A 20652-nucleotide genomic window follows, 5' to 3' on the forward strand; every position below is an offset into this window, starting at 1 on the left:
ATGTAAGAGACTGGTCCTGTCAAGAAGTCATCAGTAGTAATAGTATAATAATAGTAAAATAGTTCTGCCCGCTGTTTTGAAAATGCTCTAGAGCTGTCCTGCAGTGATCTGCCAAAAATAAAAACGGTGCCTGATTGAGGTGTCTTTTAACAGTTCTGTTTACTTCTGTAAAATATATTGATGAGTATCTTTTATTTTGGTCTGTGCTGAATGAATTTCAGGCAGACCAGGCAGAGAACAAATCCCTGAATATCAAATTTACAATTTTATTGAGAAACTCCTGTGATCAATAAAGCTAGACTCTCCCTTGTAATTACTACTTACCATTTCTGTAGAAAAGCTTCCTAAAACTTGCCTGTCTTATTTTTCAATGGTTTTACAGCTAGTGTGATAATCATGCCTACAAATCTTGGGCAAGGACTGCCATGCTGGAGCATCTGTGATACTGATGTGTGGGAAGTGGAGCTGTGGATTAGTACAGGCACGAACCTGAGTCCTCTCATGTGATTTAGCGTGTGTCTATCTCCCTCAGGGGTGCTAATGGGAAACAGGGAGGGGAGTGACATGACAAAGATGACACTGTCCTAGAGTGGTTTTGTCTGTCTCTTACCCCTTCCCTTGTTCTCTTCTTGTGTATGTGCCTCTGCACCAGCTCACACTTTTACTAGGTTGAGTATAGTTTGGGCTGAGGCAGGTCTTGCTTGAGATCCGATTGGTTTAAAGTGCTAACATTTTAAAAGTCTGTTGTTCAGCACAGTTTCTTGATTATCCAATTTCACGCTCCTGTTATATCATCAGTTAATCCTGGCTGCTGACCTTCACTTGAGATACAGCATGTCCGTACATCCAAATAACAGTCAGCACTACAAAGCTGAGAAGTGCTGGAGAGCGCTGACTTGTTAACACTTGGTATTCCTGGTCTGGGATCATGACCAGGAGAATTTGTGGTGCCTCTCTTAAGCATGGATAGTAGACTACTTTCCTTTTTGTGCTTTCTCCTCCCCCTCTCCCCTACCCTTTTCTGTCACCTGTATGATACACAAGTTCTAAAGAAGTAAGCTAGCTTATTTAGTTGGGTTTTTTACATCAAAATTTTATCATTACTGTGTGTATTTCCCCCCCATCCTCAAACTTTTTAAAATCCTTCTTCTTGAATAGCCTATATTTGCACTCTGCACACTGCTAGCTCGATTCAGTTAATTGCAATACTCTCCTAAAAAACAGAATGCTGAGTGAGGATTTAAAGGATATTCTTGAGGTATGATCCACTGAAATCAGTGTCTAACTTTCTGTTTATTTTAGTACATACTGGATCATAGCCCATCTGCAGTGTCAACTTGAAATTCAGCTACCATGCCACACAGTATTGTTTGCATGGCCATGTGTGCAGGTGAACATTTCTGCCTAGGTCTGGAACGTTTTTGGGCAAGAAGGTTTGAACATGCTGCTGGCGTTTTTACGTGGTCTGTAAAAATCAGGACAGAGCCAAGAGATAATGCGTCACGTGGTTGATGCTTCGGCCGTGCTGCAGTTATGTAAACAAACAAGGAAACAGATGAAAAAAGACTTACGGAAAATATTTGAACTTGCTATGAACCCTGCAGAGAGATAGTCCAAATTAGCTTGAGTCGTCAGCTGAGGAGGCTGATAGTGTTCAACATCTAAAAACCAAGAATAGGCAAAATAATTTCTGTCTTCGGAGGGGATGGCTTCTGATAAAAGACAGTAAGAACATCACAAAGAGAAATGCTTTCTTGACGTTTTAATGCGACTCAGTAAAGCAACTCAAAACCAAAGGATTATTTGTAGGCTGGTTAATCTTTCTCAAAAGCAATCTATGGTGATATAATAAAAGAAAACAAACCCCTACAGCAGTCCTAGGAAACAGTTTGGTTAATGACCTAGATTTTTTTCCAAAACCACCAGTGTTAGATTTCAAAAATCTCCCTTGATTATCTGAAGGAGTTTCTTCTCATCTCTTTACTGTACTGATTAAAGACAGGATTTACTTAGGACAGTGGTACCACACTTGGCCAACAGCCTTCTCGTCTGCCCATTAGGAAGCTATATTGTATAGTATATCTTAAAATTGTCTTACTAATATTGTAATAATTACACTTGCATCAATGTAAGCGTAAATAATGTCTAGAAACACTGCCTTTCTGAATTTGTTGCCCTGCACAGCTTGTCTGTTTAATGAGCCCTCTGGGTTGAGTAGTTGGCAGTTTTGTGTCAGTTTCTGTTAATCAGCCATGCAAATACAGTGTTTAGTGTTCGCTGTACATCAGAAGTGTAAAATATTTTATCTGCTGTAGTACTGCTGATCATGGAGTATAATTTTAAAGAACTGTCATATTGGAAGTCATCAAGAGTTATGTATCTGTGGCTGTCCAAATGTGTGAGTGCTCTTCTTTTTGAAACAAATAGCCCTTGTCTAAACACTATCTGAAATCTTAGATCCCCTAAATCTGGGGTTTTCATGGGGTGTGCTTTCAGGATCATTTGCCTCTGAGATAATTTGCAGTTGAAAAAGCAACTTGTCACATGTAGTATACAGTGTTACATTGTGTAGACTGACCAGCCATGTCTTTCAGCAGTTAAGTTCTTCACAAGTATGTAGAAGGACCCGGGGCAAGTTCCTCTTCTTGTAGGGTGTGACAGAGACACTGATGTAACTGAAAACTACGCTCACAGAAAGAGTTTTTATGTTCCTCTTGGATGTAGCCAGAGTTCACAAGCTGTGTCGGCCTCTTTCCAGTACGATTCTGTATTCGTGTTGTTTCAGTGCTGAGGTGGAAAATGCATCTGAACAATGGTGAAGTCAAACTGAGGGTGAAAATGTAGCTCCTAATGCAGATGGGAGGGTCTGTGTCAGGGAGTGGATAGGAACCCACCTTGGCTGTGGTAGGCAGGAAAAGGCAAAGACAAGGTGCAATGTCCATCACGTGTGGAGGTTTGTCTTGTAACCCTGTCCGTATGCCAGTCTGGCAATGAAAACAGATGCTGTATACATTTTATTTTGCTTGTGATAAGCAGCTAGTTTTTTTAAGTGTTTGTGTATGCCTCTCTTGTTCTCCAGAGACACACACTCTCTCTCATGATTTTTCTCTTTAGAACACCTTTATAGAGATGTGCCATGATGATCTTGAGCTTCATCACGGTCCTTACTCCTACACTTACAGTTTCCAGCTGTGATCTTGATCTTGCAGCATGAGTATGGTGATACTTTGCAGACATAACAGGGAACCCTCAGGAGGGTGTCAGGACTTCATTTTTATAGCAAGCAATAGTAATTCTGCTTTCTCAGAGTTGAAAGCACAGGTTACAGTCCCTCTGGAAATTTTTATGGATGTATTTCATCTTGGAGCTGTGCCACCAACGTCTATCTATTGCTTTGTGATATTGCTCTGACTCCTTAGAGATGTTCTTGCTGAAATATTTCCAAAATAAAACTCTTGCTATCGCAGCTATATTTGGGCTAATTGTGGGATAAGTTATGGTTTACCAGATCGACTTTCAGGACTTGCACTCTAATGGGGCCCTGAAGTTCCAGAGAAGGGGAAGTTTATGCAGGTCTCTTACAATAGTTCCATCTCTTCTGCCCAGTCTTCCTTTGCTTTAACCTAAAACTAATGTTCTGTCTACCAGCACAACTGATTCTTTCTGCCTCTCTTCTTTTGACTTACATAAAAGGAATCCCTTTTATGCGTCCCATCCAGATTTAGGCTACCAAGTACTGCTTTAGTCATTGGTTTTAAGAAATTTTTTGGTAGTGCTGGAACACCAACAATCAATACCTAAGTGTTCCTTTTTTTGAGGTCTGTCTCTGTTCACAGTTAGGTTTTTGAAGACATAAGGGGGAAGAGAAGTATAAGGCCATAACAAGTCCACAAGCATAGCAGATAACTATGGTAGATATCGAACTTGATTCTCTTACTATTTGTAGAGATTTAAGAGAGGAGAGAAAGAAAATGCTGATACTTTATAGGTGGAAAAGCAAAAGAAAACTAAGCATTGCATTTGTTAAAAAAACCCAAACAACAAAAGAACAAACTAACGTAATGAAAAAAGAGATTTTTTTTTTCTTCTATCTTATTGCCCTGCTCCTGTAAGAGTTTGCCACTGATTTCCATGGGACCATAAATGGAGCTCTGCTTTATCTTCTGTTATGCAGTGACATCTACAGAGAGTGGAGCACATCAAACAAGACTTCCCCATTTAGTACCGTGTCTTTTTTAATGACCATTTTTCTGTTATGTATTCGTTAGTGTAAACTTGTAACTTTGTACAGTATTATTTATCTTTGTACATTCCTATGGAGATCTACCTTTTTTTTAAAAAAAAAAAAAAAAAAAAGGTTACTTCATCCTGACAGAAGCTGTTTTGACAATCAGAAATTAGTTAGCAGTTTACACGCACAAATGGAAATTACTTTCTCTTGATGGATTGAATGTCTAGTCTTAGGGTTTAATGTCCTGGAAGATTTCAGCTTTTTTGAGATAAAGTTTCTTTCACAACTGTATTATTCACATCAAGAAGTGGGTATTTGATGCTTTCAGTCTGAGTGCTTATTCTGAAGTTATTGTACGCATAGCTTTATTATTTATTATTGCTCATTATTGATGTTATGTTTGAAAGTATGTAAAGAAAATACTAAAATGTAAATGCCATGTAATTTAAAAAAATTCCAAGTGAACAAATCAATACATATAGGGCTTTTTTGGGGAGATTTTTATTTGTTAGACAAAATCCTTAATTGTGTTACTTGTGGTTTTGGTTGGTTTTGCTTCATTGATTAATCTCTCTCCACCCACACCCACCCACACCCCTTTTTTTTTTTTTTTTTTAAGATTCTGCATGCTTTTGTTATCGGTGTTTCATCCTTTATTTCTCTGGGCAAGACAAAACAGAATCCAGCATAGTATATATTTGCAGAACATTGTCTGTGGACACTATTTATTTAATACTTGAGCATGTGTTTTAACCTCATGTGCTGCACATAGACTCAGTAACTTCAAAACAACCATTTAATGTATAAAGTTAAATATGCATGTAAATCTTTGCAGACATAAGCCTTAGGCTACTGAGGCTCTAACCCCACTTTTTTAATAAGGATTGTGTAATAAGTGGGGTTTTTTAAAGAAACTTAAGGGGACGGGAAAACTAAAATTTCCCCCCAAAATATGAAAAGACCAGGAAAAACCCCCATTATTTTTATTTCTCATCTCTTTAAAAAGTTAATTTATTAAGTATGTGTAAGAGTGTGGACACCTAGGCTCTGAACTTCATGACATTTATTTTTTGATTGTTCATGTTCATGCTTTTTATATAAAGGTCTTAATTTTAGTATTTCAAAATTTGATAATTTCAGGATAGCTTTTCTTTGCTTTTGGATAATACTAAATGTATCAAAACAAGGTTTAAAATGACTGAATCAACGTGTATAAATGCATCAGGAGTTGTTTTAGTCTTGTGTTTTTCCTCTACCAGGTCAGATGCTATGGTAATATCAACGGCAAACCAGATTCAGGCCTCATTAAGCTAATACAGCAGAATAATAATAAGAAAATTGCCAAGTAATGAACAAAACCCAGAAGTTTTAAAACTTATTAAGCAATTGTGGCTGATGAGCAGGTTTTGTAGCCAAGGCTTTCATGTCTAAAAAATTACCCTGATAGTTTGTCAGCTCACATTATTGTTTGATTTGTGTGAAACTCAATTTTTATAGAAGAAAGAACACAAAGTAAAATAGTATCTCAGTGGAACAGGAGGGAGCACTTAAAACCTACGTAGTAAAATATATGTATAACATCCTTTGCAAAAAGCATTAAACCCTTTGGAGAGGTAAAATAGTCTCTGTAGAATATAAACAAACAATAAAATACGTGTAAGTAGTGGATGCTAGAAGGACATGAATGATGTTCTAGATATTCAAAGACTCTTATGCTCCAAAAAAATATAAAGTGTATAATAGATGAAATATGTCTATTCTGTAAGAGAAAGAGTAATGAAAAAAAAAAAAAAAAAGAATGTGCTAGTGGTATTTTAGCATTCAAAGGCTGTCAGCATTTTTCCTTTTGAGGAGATCTGTTATGGGTTGAAACTCTGGATTTCTTTTCATATTGTCATGTTCAGAGATTTTTATTTGGGATTGAAGGGAGTAAGAAAAAAAAGTTTCACAAATAATTGAGCAAACTTCCTTTTTTGTAGCCATTTAAAGTAGACTTTTCTAACATTAGGTATAATCACAGGAATCTTTCAATTGCTGCACAATTATTACTGAAAGAGGCATCTGGAAAATGTCTTCTATTAGCTATGGGTTTTGGCAGAGGCTATAAGCAAGCATGGTCAGTGTAATTAAACTGACAAGTGGTTGAGATACTGTATTTGTTTGCTGTGTGTACTTTCCTTCAGTAACTGTTAATATTTCTTCTAAATCTTCTACTCTAGCTGGTGACCCTGACAGCATTTAAATGTTAGTGTAGCACTTAACATGGCAGCACCGGGGCGGGGGGGGGGGTGCAGCATTTAGGACAAAATAGTAGAAGCTTTCTTAGCAAATATCTGTTTGAGAGACTGCTTGCAATTGATTTCTTCAGGAAAATCTCAATCTGACAGAGAAGGTAAAATATGACTCCAGCTGATTTTTCTTAGTGAGCTGTAACAACCCTTTGCCTGGAGAAAATCAGCCTGGAACCCTAAACTTACAGTACTTTCAAAAATTGGTAGGCTTTTGGTGTGAGTCCTTACTCTCTTTCTGATAAGTGTCGGAATAGGGCCTGTGAACTTGTAAATTTAGTCCCTGAGGGGGATCTATGGAGCTGAGCCAACTGTACTGCAGATTTTGTGTGAATGCTGAACAATGAATGATAGCTTGATCAGGTGATCTCTAGCAAAAGTCTGAGCAGTAGCTTTCAAGCTGACTTTATTTGGTTTCAGGTTTGCATTGCTTTTTATAACTTCACGTATCTCATCATCTAGACACCTCTTTATGTTGTAAACCATGGTGAGACTGGACCAATCCGATGCAACCGGTGCAAAGCTTATATGTGTCCCTTCATGCAGTTTATTGAAGGTGGAAGAAGATACCAGTGTGGATTTTGCAATTGTATAAATGATGGTAAGTGATGTTTCTCTGATGTGTGATTCACACAAATGCCGTTAAACTAAAAAGAAACTATATCCCTAAAATTATATTCTCGACTCGCTAAGAAAATAGTTTAGTGAGATGCAGTAACTAGGTCTGTTTCACAAATAATAATAAAATACCCAAGAAAAATACGTAGAAACATTTGGTCAGTACAATTTGAAAAAATGTCTGAAAAATAATGCTGACTCATGAAGTCCAGCCTGATACAGTCAAAACTTTATTTAAAAATACGTCAATGTAAGATACAAAGCTGTTTGTATTGCTAACTGAAAGCAACTTTGTGTGGAAAAACATAATTTCCTTCAGAAATCTAAGTGTCCAGGAAGAACCAGATATTTAGAACCACGTTAGCTTAGTCCTGTCCATGGCTGTGGATACAGTGGTTAAATAACCTATTAATCTTACTGTGACAAGTGTTGGTTTTCACAGAAGATACCATGCCATATTTGTTCAAGTGTGCTGCATGTGACTCATAACTGTTCTTGTGCTCTTGGCTAAATCCCAAATCTTTGCCAGAACTAGCCTTTCTAGACATTTGTATCAAGTCGTATTTCCTCAGCTGGATCACAGTGGTATAGTGCTTTCCCTAATACAGTAATCTTTTCAACTCTGAAACGTGAACCTTGACAGACTCACTCCAACTTCTTTTCTGCCTGACGCTCAGATGTTTATGCAGGCATAGCAGATAACAGGTTTCATAGCTTGTTAGCAATTTAAAGTCTCATAGAGAGAAATGTAAATGCATGGTGAACATTTTAAGAAAGGCCTTTTAAGTTGCAGTGTCATTTTAAATCATGCTTCGTATTACTACAGTGTCTTTGATCTGAGTCAGAAAGCACTTAAAAAAACCCCAACTTTATTGAGGACTAGAAATGGCCAAGAAACTAGGTAGATATTTTCCCCTGCTCATGCACACATACACTCTTTACAGGCAAAAGTGTGGAAAATAAGCTCTCTAAATATATATTGATTGAGGAAAGAGGAGCTAAAATCCAGAGGTTACTCTTCCCCAGCTTGACTCGAACCATGAGACTAGCTGTATAAATTGTTGTTGGCAAACCCACTTGATTTCTTACTGCTTTGGAGTTCTGCACTGGGTAAAGCAGTACAGTATTTAGGAAAAGTCCTAAATCTGCTGTCCCTCTGCAGAGCTCTGGCTCCAGTGATGTGAATTAAGCTGTGCATAGACTGTATCTGCTAACAGAATAGTCACTGTTAAGTGTGTATCCTGAGGGTAACAGGCTCCTGCCTGTGGAAATGGCCTGTGTTGGTTTTACCTACTCAAGCCTGACAGGGTAGAGGTGGGAGAATATGTGCATTGATAGGGGAATATGCCCTATCCTCCAAATACAGAAGAAACTGGCATTACCGGAATGTTGTGAGGTTTTGTTTGGTTGGTTTTTTTAAGCTGGGGTGTGGGGGGAAAAAAACCCAACATTGCAACTTGGGTGTTTAAACTCTTCTCTTGATCAGTAACAGAGAAGCCTACGTTAGTACATTGTGTATGTTGAAAGAAGCTGTTGGGTTATTTCCCTCCTCCCCGAAACATAAGTGATTTTTTCCCTGCTCTTGTGTTGGTTTTTAGTCCCTCCGTTCTTTTTTCAACATCTGGACCACATTGGCCGACGGGTAGACCACTGTGAAAGGCCTGAGCTATCTCTGGGATCTTATGAATATGTTGCTACTTTGGATTACTGCCGAGTGAGTATTTCCAGTATGCAAACTTATTTACAATTTTATGTCAAAACAAACAAGATCCTTTAAGTAACTACAGTAGAGTAAATGCACTTGTAAGCGAAATATAATAGTCCAGGAACATTCTAGCAAATGAAGATAGATGCAGAGAATTTAGTGTTTATTTATGCAGAGAGTATTATGTTTTGTTCTTTCGTGCTGCAGACTGAGACTAGCAAGTAAGAATAACAAATAGTGCAGCAAAGTCATGGATCACCAGTCATTGAAACGGTCATTTGGTCCTAGCTAGCATGTTGCACTGTTTAGAGGATATAGTTGAAATTTTGATGCGGTGTTGCATTTTAGGTGCACATCTTCTATTAATTTTGAAGGCAGAACCATGCCTAAATTGCCTTCCCAATATTGAAAACCTTAGCAAGGGAATTTGACCTTGTAATCTTTTCCTGGCAAGAGTGGTTTTAGTATTCTGACCAGTAAGTAAGTTAAAATGCAGTGGGTTCTCTCTCCGAGTATTGACTTGCTGAAGAACTCAGTCCAAAGCGTGCTCAAGTCACTTCAAATATTTGTAGTAGATTTTATTAGAGAACTGTATTTGATACTTCTGAAAGCATAATTTAATTAAACTTTTCAAACTTTAGCTCGTTTTACAAAATTATGAGTGTGACTTCATCTGTCCACAGTATGGACATATATTTCTTTCTTGCTGAAATCAGGCAGAATTATCTTCCTGTCAGTGGAACTGAGGTCATGATAAGGTCAGGGAAGGCAACTGGATCCTACAGAGTCCTGAAGTAGATACCAGTAACTTCCTCAGATCATCACATTATTGCTGGTATGAAGAGAATGAACAGGTTTAATTCTGCTTTCTCACTAGGGTACTGCTCCAAAATCCAGTGAAATTCCTGAGATGACCTGTATAGATTTTTTTTGGAATCTGGGTTAAACCCCAGAACAGGAGAGAGTTGTAGTGAGGCATTACAGAAATAGGGCGCGGGATCCTCAGTGTACATCCAGTGTAGCTCCACCAAATTCAGTTAAGCTTTGCTGATTTCTGGCAGCTAAACTTCTGGAAACTCATGTGTACTGAATGGCTCTGTGCCATTTTCACAGTTCTTTTTCTCTGTTCCAGAGCGTAATCCTGTGTGATGCAGTCATCATCACAGTGCATTTCATTTCAGTGCAGTGGCTTTTGCCATATAGCTTAAATCAGGGAGTTCCCTTGATAAGTCATCCAATATGGTCGGTCTGTCTTGTTACAAAGAGCCATCCATAGGCTTACTAGAATGTTACAAAAGAAGGAATCTCTTACGAAATTAACACTCATGCTGGAAATGCTAAGTCATTAAATTTTACAGAAGTTAATACTATTTTTATAAATAATTTTTCATTTTGCTCCAAGTTGCAAAGATTTAATTATTTTATAAATCCAGTTTAAGACCAGAGCTGAAAAGTCATTTCCTTTTGTGCTTATCAAATGACAAGGATGAACAGCTACAAAAAATGTTAACAAATAACAGCTGGTTTGCATTATTGCGCTTCTGCTAAGCAGATGTGGTAAGAGCACAAGTCCTCTGTTCTGCCATATATTTGTCAGAAAATATGGAAGGATTCTTCATAAACAGTGATGCGGTACGAGAGTTTAGAAGTAGTGTGATAGTTTTTGAAATTTGAATCCAAGTACTGTAAAAAGAACAGCTTTTAAAAATACCGCCTGGTTTTAGTTCACAGGAGCCCTGATGTACATGATTTGGATGAAGTGAGATCAGGGGTTTAATGTTAGATTTAGTTTAAAGTGTGCCAGGGACTATGGATAAGTCATCATTCAAGGGTTAGGTTTTCTAAGGTTTAGTTTAACACGAGTAATTTGGTTAAGTGGTCCGAACTCTGTGTATGAAGGTAGTGAAACGGTATAATGGAAAAGCTGTCCTGAATTTGACACCAAGTAATGACCACTACTCCTCCTAATGGGAATTAGGAAAACTGATCTTAGGGAGTATGATGATAACCGTTACTGTGTTCACTTTATATGGTCTTCTTCCTGAGTGCATCTCTAAGCATTACTTTGCTTTACTTGGAAACAAAAAACCCTTCATCTTACTTTTTCTTACTTAAGAAAACCTGTGTCAGTAATGTATGTCACAATTTGTATGCCACTTACATTATGAATAAGAGCAGTTCCCAAAGGAATCCATCAGGTAGGTCTGTGTATGCAGCAGTTCCATACATTGAATGTTCCACTCTCATGCTTTGATTACCTTACAAAAAGTGAGCTTATTCCTGAACATACAGTTCAGCTGTCCAGAATACATTGAAACATGAGACAGCAAGACAGACAAATGGGATGCAAATGATCATTGCTTAGTACTGCTGAGAACTTGAGATATTGTAATTCTGGTTACGTATCTAAGTTGTATTTTCTGTTTCCAGATTGCTTTGAAATCGCTTCAACAGTTGTTAAGAGGAAAATGCTAACAAAAGCCAAATTTAAGCATTCACATTAACAAAACAGTATTGCATATTGATATAGGAGATGCAAAACCACATGGGTACAGAAAAAAGCCAAAAGGCAAATTTGTTTAAACACTTGAATTGCAGCAGAAAATGTTTGTGTTTCATCTTATCTAATAAACTGTTAACATTTACATGTTTTATTCCATTAGGATGCTATTTTCCAGTAGTAATGTTTTATTCCAGGGGTGGATTTCACCCAATACATGTCAGCTTTCTGCAGTAGTTACTGTTTATGATCCATAGCATTTTTTCAAACAACTGAACACTGTATTGATTTAATAATTTATAAGATTGCCTTATGGTACTAGCTGTATATTTTTTTCAGCATAACACTTTTCACTGTTTAGCAGTGAACACTTGTCTAATTTTCCCTATGAATGGTCATTTTTTCTGTAGAACAACAAGCCACCAAAGCCACCGGCTTACATCTTCATGATTGACGTATCATACAGAAACATAAACAGCGGCCTCGTTAAACTCATATGTGATGAACTGAAGACTCTGCTAGATAAACTTCCAAGGTAAAGAAACAAGTGTGCTTTGCTTAACTTGCTACACTGCCGTTTTCATGCAGCTTTGCGTGTTGAGAGGTAAAAACAAGCTAAGGAAAATTCAAAATTTACAGTACAGGCACTTTTGGGGTGATAGTGACCAAATGTTAATTTTAACACAGCTGGCGGTTCTTGAGCTTTGATGTCTGTGCTTACTGTATGAATAGAAAGAGTCTGTCTAGTAGCCTGCATTCTTCTCCTTTCTTGTAGTGAACTCTAGTGGTATTAGCAGCTAAGTCCCAGGCTATAGTTTTGACTTTACCTGCTGTAGTTCTGTTTACTGCAATGCTGCTTTTCTCATTAAATTGAGAAATACCAAAAGCAGAATACTCAAGAATGGCAAGTCTCTAAAGCCATAGTGTTGACGGTTTGTATCTTTAGCTCTTATTATTAATTAGGAAAACTTTTAAAGCTTCTTGCTGTGCTGAGACTTTTCTTTCCTGGTATGTATCTGAGCGAACAATTCTTGTAGGCAGCAAACATTTGCTTTGTAAGCATTAAACACACAGTGATAGTATTACTACTGATCAATATTAATGACAGTATATTATTTTAGTGTAGTTGAGTGTAGTTTTTAGTGTTGTATATTAGTGTAGTTTTCATTACAGCTTAAATAATGCAGGGACACGTAATTAAATGAGCAATGAAGGACTGAGAAACTTAAGTAGCCGTTTCTCAGTGAAGGCATATAACGGTGTTGAAGAACGTAGAGGAAGAAAGTGCGTTCCAAATAACAATACTTGCAGAGGGAGAACAGACTTAAGAAACGGAGAGAGCAAAGTGAGGAGGAGTGGGAGACAAGATCCTTGAGATTATCTGGTATATGTTAGAAATCTTTTATCCTGTGTCCTTCTGGGATCTCTGTGCATGAAAGAAATTCCAGTCCAGGGTAGGGCGTTAGTGTGTCAGATGCCCATGTAAGGCCATCTCTCAAGTACTCTGTCACTGAATATTACACTGGAGTCACTAGTGTGTGATACTATCCTGAAGCTGTCTTGGACCTTTCCATCAGGGATTGGTCATGACTCTGAAGATAGCCATGATGGTAGTAACAAAAAGCAGTTGGCAGTTTAGAAACACCAAGGTTGGATAGGGAAAGGTGAGGAGAAATGAAAGCAAGCGTATCAAATTCTTCTCACCAGCACTCTGCAGAGATCTGCTGCTAACTAATTTGTTTGCAGGGCCAAGGAAAAAAAGCAATGAAAGCAAATAAAGAACACACCCTTCAGTTTCTTGTGACTTGTCTGTTGTCTTTAAACAATATTAATTTCAGAAAAACACATAAGGCATTCCAGCGAAATTTGTGGTAAAACTTTTATTTTGGTGCTGAGACACGAAGGTCACTGTGTGTTCATTTTCTGTTGCTGGCAATGACACCTGCAAAAATATTCTGCTGTTAGCACATGAGGGGAAAGCCCTGTGCAGGGAATTCACCCTCTGCTCATGTCTTTAAGAGGAAGGACTTGTGCTAGCAAAGCAGTCTGTGTCCCAGAAGGGCCATTGGTGTGAAGGCCTGTGCTGGGTGAGCCTGTGAAAGTGGCTGTGAAGTGAGAAGTTAGAGGTAGCAAAGCAGGGATTAAGATAGGTGGTTCAAGACCTGCTGTTAAGATCTTTGTGTTTTTTTAGACTTGCAACACAGCAGAAAACACATTATTTGCTTGCTTGAAATTGTAGAGCAGACTTCCAAACTTATTTGTTCCGAACAAGAAACCCCTGACTCCATATTTAGAGAAATACAGAGAAATATGTTTACAGAGATTGTGCTTATGAACTCAGAAAATCAAACTAGTTGTCTAGTTGTGCAAATACGATTTTTAGGTGCATAATTAAAAACCATAAGCCAAAACCACTTGAATGCATTTCTGTACATATGATCCAGACATCTCATTCTGAGACTTAAAGAACGGAGCGTGTGAGATATATAGGCAATGGGCTGCTGCATTCACAGCTACTCTTTAAAACAGGGGTCCTCAAACTACGGCCTGCGGGCCGGATACAGCCCCCCAGGGTCCTCAGTCTGGCCCCCGGTATTTACAGACACACACACACACACTCTCCTCGCTGGGGGTTGGGGGGTGGGAACCAAGCAGCTGCAGATGGCTGCCTGCCACTTCATCCGCGCACCGGCCCCCTGGTTAAAAAGTTTGAGGACTCCTGCTTTAAAATTATGATAGCAGAAATGGAATGAAGTGTGGTAGTACAGACTGCCACAGGTAAAAGCAGTATCTGAAAAAATTGTCCCAAATACCTGCTGTGTAGCAACCTTGGGACTACTGGGATAATGTAGGTACTTCTCTTTGAAGTAGGAAAGTGGTGTATGTACAGAAAGTTAATGATACCTTGTCTTCATCAAGCTCCTGAGTGCTTCCCGTTAATCATGTTACCAAAAAACTATTTTCTGTCCAAGTGCTGGGAATGATTAGAAATCTACATTGAGGAATGATGCTTCCATTTGAGTTAGTGTATCTTAGAGGAATTATTTAAAATGTTTGTTTATGGAGCGTGTTCAATATAGAATTCTGATTTGTTTTAGATCAAAGTCACCTCTTTTTCATCCAGCTGTGTTCCCATAAAACATGAATGGTAGATTAACATTCTAGACTGACATGAGAGGTAAAGAATGTAGATGAGAAAAATTATTATGCTCCCAAGCTGAAGGTTTTAGATGAAGCTTGTTAAACTGCTCATGAAAAAAAAAAAAAAATCTCTGAAGACAAACAGATTTGATAGCCAGGAAGAAGGCTGACAGTTGTGGGGTTTTTTTTATTTGCTGTAAGAAAAAATAAACAAGAATTGCAGTAGAAATGTATTTGCCATTTCTCCTCTTCAGTTTGCCTTTTGATTCTGCAAGCATCTGTGAAGTCATGAAATGCAGTATGTTGGTTGAAGTGGAACAGGATAGAGGCCTTGCCGTGGATTTTCTTGCAGCCAAGGCTTTACATTCTTTAGAAGGATGAATTTTTTCAAACCATGGCTGCTTTTCTATGCTGGAGGCTCAAGGGTGACTGTTAACACTCTGTTGTTTCTTCAGAGGTTGGAGTGAAGGATGAATTGTACTTTTTTTGCCCTAAGTGCCTAGTAATTGGAAATACTATGGCAGGGCTCTGGTATGAAATTCTTTTGGTGTGATAGTAACATCTGTATGAGTCTGCGTACATTATGTTTGTCAATGGGAATGTTTCTTTGTGCTAAATTTTTTACACTCATAACCTTCCATGAGTGACTTCTTTTATCAACTACAGAAAAAAAAGTGAGCTTGGCTGTTTCTGTGGTTCCTATTGCTGCAGTCTCCAATAACTTTGTGGTACATAGCTCTACATCCTGGTGAGATTAAACAATAATTCTTGCTGTTCCCCTCTTACAAATGGAGACTGAGGCACAGGGAAATGAAATAATTTCCTCTCAGATTGTAAATTAATTCAGTGGTATAGCTGGGTCTTTAATGAGGATTTCCAAATTTTGTACTTCAAATATGAAACTTTTTCAAACATGTAAAATGTGCAAAAGCCAGACTTGGTATTTGCTGGTTTTGTGACATCTCGCTGTAAGTTAAGTAGGCTGCTTAGATGTTTATAATGTGGCTGTATAGAACATACGGGCTGATCTGTAGTAATTGCAAGTACCCCAGGCTTCCTATCTGGCATATTTTGCACTAAGGGCTTGGTTTGCCATTTATGGGAAGAACACCCTGCTACAAGAGGGTGCTATTTTATTTGTAATGAAGACCACTTTTTTGTAGCACTGCCTTGTAGGGAAAAGCTCACTAAACTTAGGACTGCAAACCTGGTAAGGGTCTAACTAGTATTGTTAATAAAGGCGGAGTGGGCTACTGCTTAGAGGTGTTACCTCCACAAAAACAGAGGCTGAGCCTGCTGCCTGCAGCATTCCCGCAGGTGTAGCTCACAGCAGCAATTTGCTACCTTTGTGTGGCCTGGGAACTTGCCAGAAGTAATGAGTTAATTTCTATAGTGTGTTTTCTGTGTGATATGCAGCTAGGGGGGATCTAACAGCTCCTGCAGCTTAAAAGTAGACCTGCTGAAGCAGGAGATTGACCCTCCAAAGTCACCAGACATTATTCAAGTTAGTATTCTTGTAAGGCATCAATTGTTAGTGGCACTGGATATATTCTAAATAAAGCTGGTTTTCTGATAACTAATTGTCCTGTTCTCTCTTTTCCGTGTTTTGAGGACAACATGGTTTATTCTTTATCTTAGGGACTTCTGCCTGCTTGGATGGGATGCACAGTTGACATAAATACATATTTTTTGAAAGAAGTAAATAATACATCAGTTGATTTTATTAGGGTGTTTCAACTTGACCTAAGGCAAAGATTGAGGCCAGTACGTCTGCTTGGTGGTTGTTTGCTTTGTGGCTGCCAGTACAGATAACCATCTTAAAGCAGCCTTGCACTTCAAAGGAGAGCTTTTATTGCAAGGTCAGAATTTCAGAATTATAACCAGTTGGTTTTGTTTTTCTTACAGAGAAGAGCAAGAAGAATCCTCAGCAATTCGAGTTGGTTTTGTCACTTACAACAAGGTCCTCCACTTCTTTAATGTAAAAAGCAGCTTAGCGCAGCCTCAGATGATGGTGGTCTCAGATGTTGGAGAAGTTTTTGTTCCTTTGCTGGATGGTTTCCTTGTTAACTTTCAGGAATCGCGATCTGTTGTTATCAAGTAAAGTATAATTATTCCATATGAGAATAAGATCTGAAAGCTTATGATATACATTATGCCTTTTAGTCAATTGTGTTACTGTTTTTTGGGGGGGTACATTTATTTATTAAAGTACTTGGGAAGCCGACAGATGCTTCAAGTCATGTATTTCCACCTCTGAGGCAATGGAAATGTGGTATCAACAACCCCCCAGTGCTGAATGTGAAAGCAAATTTAGGCCAGGTGTAAACCATGCATCTTCAGCTGTGCTGCTTCAGAAGTGGGAGGAGGGGATTGTGGCTGTGTGCCATGTTGCATGGTTTTTCTCTTGTGATGTATATGATGCACACCTGGATATGATCTAAGGCCTCTTGAGTCCTTACAGCACACTAGAACTCATTACTTTTTAGCTATTTTTTTATTTTTGGCATGTTCCTTTATGTTACCAGCTTTGAAATAATGCATCTCATAGAATTAAAAATTTGTATCTTGTTTTATTCTGGCTGGAATCCTAAGAAACTGAGCACTCAATGTTCATATTTTTTTAAAATGTCAATTTGCATGGAAAACATAATCCTGTGTGAAGCCTCAGTATGTTGCAAGGTATGTTTGGGGATTATCCCAAATACTCTAACCAGTTGAGACACTGATCCTTTTGTCTCTTGTAGCTTGTTGGACCAGATTCCAGAGATGTTTGCAGACACCAATGAGAGTGAGACCATCTTCGCTCCTGTGATCCAGGCTGGCATGGAGGCACTGAAGGTTAGAATGTTCCTATCTGTAAAAGAAGCAGCTCTTTGATCAGAATAAGACTTGATAAGCTGCAGAAATTCCGTACGCTAAAAGCCAGTCCCAAGTCCTCCTACAAATCACAGTGGAAAATTAGGGGAAAAAAAGTCACTGATTGTTTCCAGCACTATATTCTGTTATTCTGCCAGTACATTTGAACTGCTTTAGTCAAAACTGACAAGCATAACATCTGTTCCCAGATTTTGCTTATTGAGGGAAACCAGTCCCTAGAGCCTTTTCAACGTAGAATGGATGTTTAGAAGGTGAGGAGCAGCAATTGGCTTCACATTCAGTATTTGAGAGAAATAAAGTGGTTTGTTACTGCAAGAGAACTAATAGATACTCTGGATGTTTGCACAGATATCTGGGCCTTGCATGTGTGAAGGGCAGGAAAAGAGTCAGTGTGAGATAGGATTTTGCCCTGCCTGTTCTGCTTCTGCGGATTTCTTGTGCAGAACGAGATATTTCTGACCGACTCTGGTAGGGGGTTGGAGAGTTTCCACTTAACTGACAAGTTCTCACAGCTTGAATACAGCTGAAAATGATTCCACAGGTCAAGATGCATCCCCAGTTGCTTTCTGTATGTCTGGGATATCCCCTAAAGTGCTGACATACTGATGGAGCCCTGCCAATTAAAAGAATGCCACCACGGTTCACCACAAGATTTGTAGGGGCAGAAAATACACAATATTTCTCAAATCTGTTTCTTAAATATTTAATTAAAACCTGTTTTCTTGTTATTTATTCATACTGCAAGAAGTGTATGTGCAAAACATGCATTTGGTTACCGCTTCCATCAGAATGCTCTTCCCTGATACTTGACTTCTACAAAACAAAATTAAGGACCATAACTGTAAATTTCCCTTGATATTGGCTATAAAAGAAATCAGCTGTTATTTACGCTTTTATTTAGCTCAGTATTTTGAAGTTATAATTTGTAAGGATTTTCACGGTGAATTGTTAATGCACATATACCTGCGCTCAAGAAAAAATTGTCTGAAAAGAACAGAATGAATTGTGTTCCTATTTGATATTAATTTTAATACACTTTTAGAAATAATATATATACATTTTAGAAAATTTGTCAAAAGCAATCAATGTCAGTAATTCCTGATATGTATCATGAGAGATAGGTATTTAGTGTAAGTCTTTCAGTCTTCAGCAGAATGTTTCTTAAAAGGAATCGAAGAAATTGGCATTTGTGATTAAATACAACTATACTTGAAATATTAGGGGTGAAATTTCAGCTCTGTTAGGAGTAAGATACTATCTTCAGTTGCATTTCTGCCACGCAAAGAGATTTCTCATTTTCCCAGAAGAATGCTGTAGCTTATTTTGCAATGTGGATTGTCTTTATCTTGTGAGCATCTTAAGATCTGGAGGAGAAAGAGCACCAAAGCTGATTTGTGTCTGTAGTCCTGGGTAGCGTGGTTTTAACCTGGACGTGTGGTTACATCTGGAGCAAGAGAAGGACAAATCCCGCTTTCCTCCTTCCTTCTTTCCCTTTGCCTTCACCCAGCTTCTTCAACACCCAACAACATCAAAATTGCTGATCAGTTGTCATTTCACTTCGTTGCAACTTTTGGTCACCCCTGAAGTGGTCAGGCAGCTGGAGCAGATGATTGTTATAGATCCCCTTCCAACTGCAATACTCTGTTTTGTTCTGTTTGTTCCTATTAGCTGGCTCAACAGATAAACTGGATTTTCTAAATTTTGGTGGAATAGCTTGTTAATAGTACAGAGATGCCTGTGGTACTGCTACTGTTGTTACTTTTTCCTTTGGAATTCAGGGGTTTCTGTCAGTAGTTTGCAATCTCAGTAAATACCACGTTCTTTAAATAAGAACAGAAAACTGGATTAAAACTGGCAGTTACTTCATGTCTTAGTGACAGGAGGAAATGCTCATCACAAGTTTTGATACTCCTGCATTTTAGTGTAGGTTACACTTGGCTCATGTATAAAAATACAGTGAAGGCTAGTGTGCCTGAACTGAAGAAATAATTTTTCTGTTAAATTATGCTTCCTTTTTATTTTATCCAATTCAGTATTTGTACTTTCGATACTGGTTGCATAATGTTTGTATCCAATTGGAAAGTCTCTGGGAGAGGTACTTCTAGGTTTGCTCATCAAGATTTTAGATTCCTATGTAGAAATTACTGTAACAATGTGTCAGCAAACATCTCTGGGTGCTAGACTAAGTTATTTACTGCCATAAATTTCCCAGTTCGTTTTGGGATTTACTTCCATCAGGTTTTGAGTCTCTAAATGAATTATCTCTGAGGAACTTGCAGAAAGTTTACTTTCTGAGATACCACAATGTATGAAAATTAGGCTTGTTTATGTTTGTAGTAATAAATATGTCAATATGGTGTCTTTGAGACAGGCTGCAGAATGTGCTGGAAAATTGTTTATCTTCCATTCTTCATTGCCAACTGCAGAGGCACCAGGAAAGCTGAGAAACAGAGATGACAAAAAACTACTCAATACAGATAAAGAAAAGGTATTTTCTACTATCGAGTTAACCAGAGGCTGCGATTACACTGAATTTCTCTAATAGGGCCTCTATCTTTTTTCATTTATTTTCTTTTACAAAGATGTGTTGTTTAATTATATAATGGTCCCATTCTGACTGTGCCCCAGTGATGTATTGATCCTGGCCCTGCAGGACCCCACAGCCCAGCTACAGTAGAGCAGCCATTCCTATCAATCAGTGAAGGAAACCACCCAGCAGGAAGTGATTCCGCCCACCCAGAGCCTTTGCTGCTGCCTGTTCAGCGACTTAGTTCTCTGAGAACGTACCGAGTTGGTTCGCTGCATGCGGGTGTTATGGGCAGGGGCAACATGGTTTTAATCAAATCCATGCCCTCGCTTAAAAATTCCACTGCAAACTTCTGTTCTTCAAGTGGGCGTTTGGGTTGCGGTTGGCTACCAATGGTATCTAACATTACGATGCTTGTATTTTGTAATTCTCTGCAGACACTCTTCCAGCCCCAGGTGAATTCTTACGAGGCCTTAGCCAGGGACTGTGTGGCTAATGGCTGTTGCGTGAACTTGTTCCTCTTCCCGAATCAGTATGTGGACGTAGCCTCCATGGGTCTTGTCACAATGTACACTGGAGGAACATTGTACAAGTACAACAATTTCCAGGTACAGGTTTCCTGCCTTTCAGATAGTAACACCTGGGGATTTGTTGTTTTTCTTTTGTTTCAGCATGTGCTTTGACATTTAACATAAAAGTAGTGATGCTAGAAAACTTATGAAATCCAGGGGATAAAATTCAAACTTTGAGATTACAGATCAGGCT

At 38.4% G+C, this 20652-nt stretch overlaps 2 protein-coding genes across 5 annotated transcripts in view; one reads left to right on the plus strand and one right to left on the minus strand.

Moving 5' to 3' along the window:
* SEC24D (SEC24 homolog D, COPII coat complex component) overlaps window positions 1–20652 on the plus strand; it is a 64110-nt gene that overhangs the window by 34725 nt on the left and 8733 nt on the right. For all 4 annotated transcript variants that reach the window (XM_040584310.1, XM_040584328.1, XM_040584320.1 and 1 more), the window contains 7 exons: window positions 6982–7120; window positions 8736–8851; window positions 11753–11877; window positions 16389–16580; window positions 17228–17321; window positions 19732–19848; window positions 20325–20495. In XM_040584310.1, the coding sequence (XP_040440244.1) occupies window positions 6982–7120; window positions 8736–8851; window positions 11753–11877; window positions 16389–16580; window positions 17228–17321; window positions 19732–19848; window positions 20325–20495 (954 nt within the window). The remainder of the gene's footprint in view (window positions 1–6981; window positions 7121–8735; window positions 8852–11752; window positions 11878–16388; window positions 16581–17227; window positions 17322–19731; window positions 19849–20324; window positions 20496–20652) is intronic.
* Window positions 17270–20652, minus strand: part of METTL14 (methyltransferase like 14) — a 65558-nt gene continuing 62175 nt past the window's right edge. Inside the window, exon 13 of the mRNA XM_040584362.1 lies at window positions 17270–17337. The gene's annotated coding sequence lies outside the window, so the exon portion shown is untranslated. The remainder of the gene's footprint in view (window positions 17338–20652) is intronic.

The sequence above is a fragment of the Falco naumanni genome, chromosome 1, assembly GCF_017639655.2.
Source record: "Falco naumanni isolate bFalNau1 chromosome 1, bFalNau1.pat, whole genome shotgun sequence".
NCBI lineage: Eukaryota > Metazoa > Chordata > Aves > Falconiformes > Falconidae > Falco > Falco naumanni.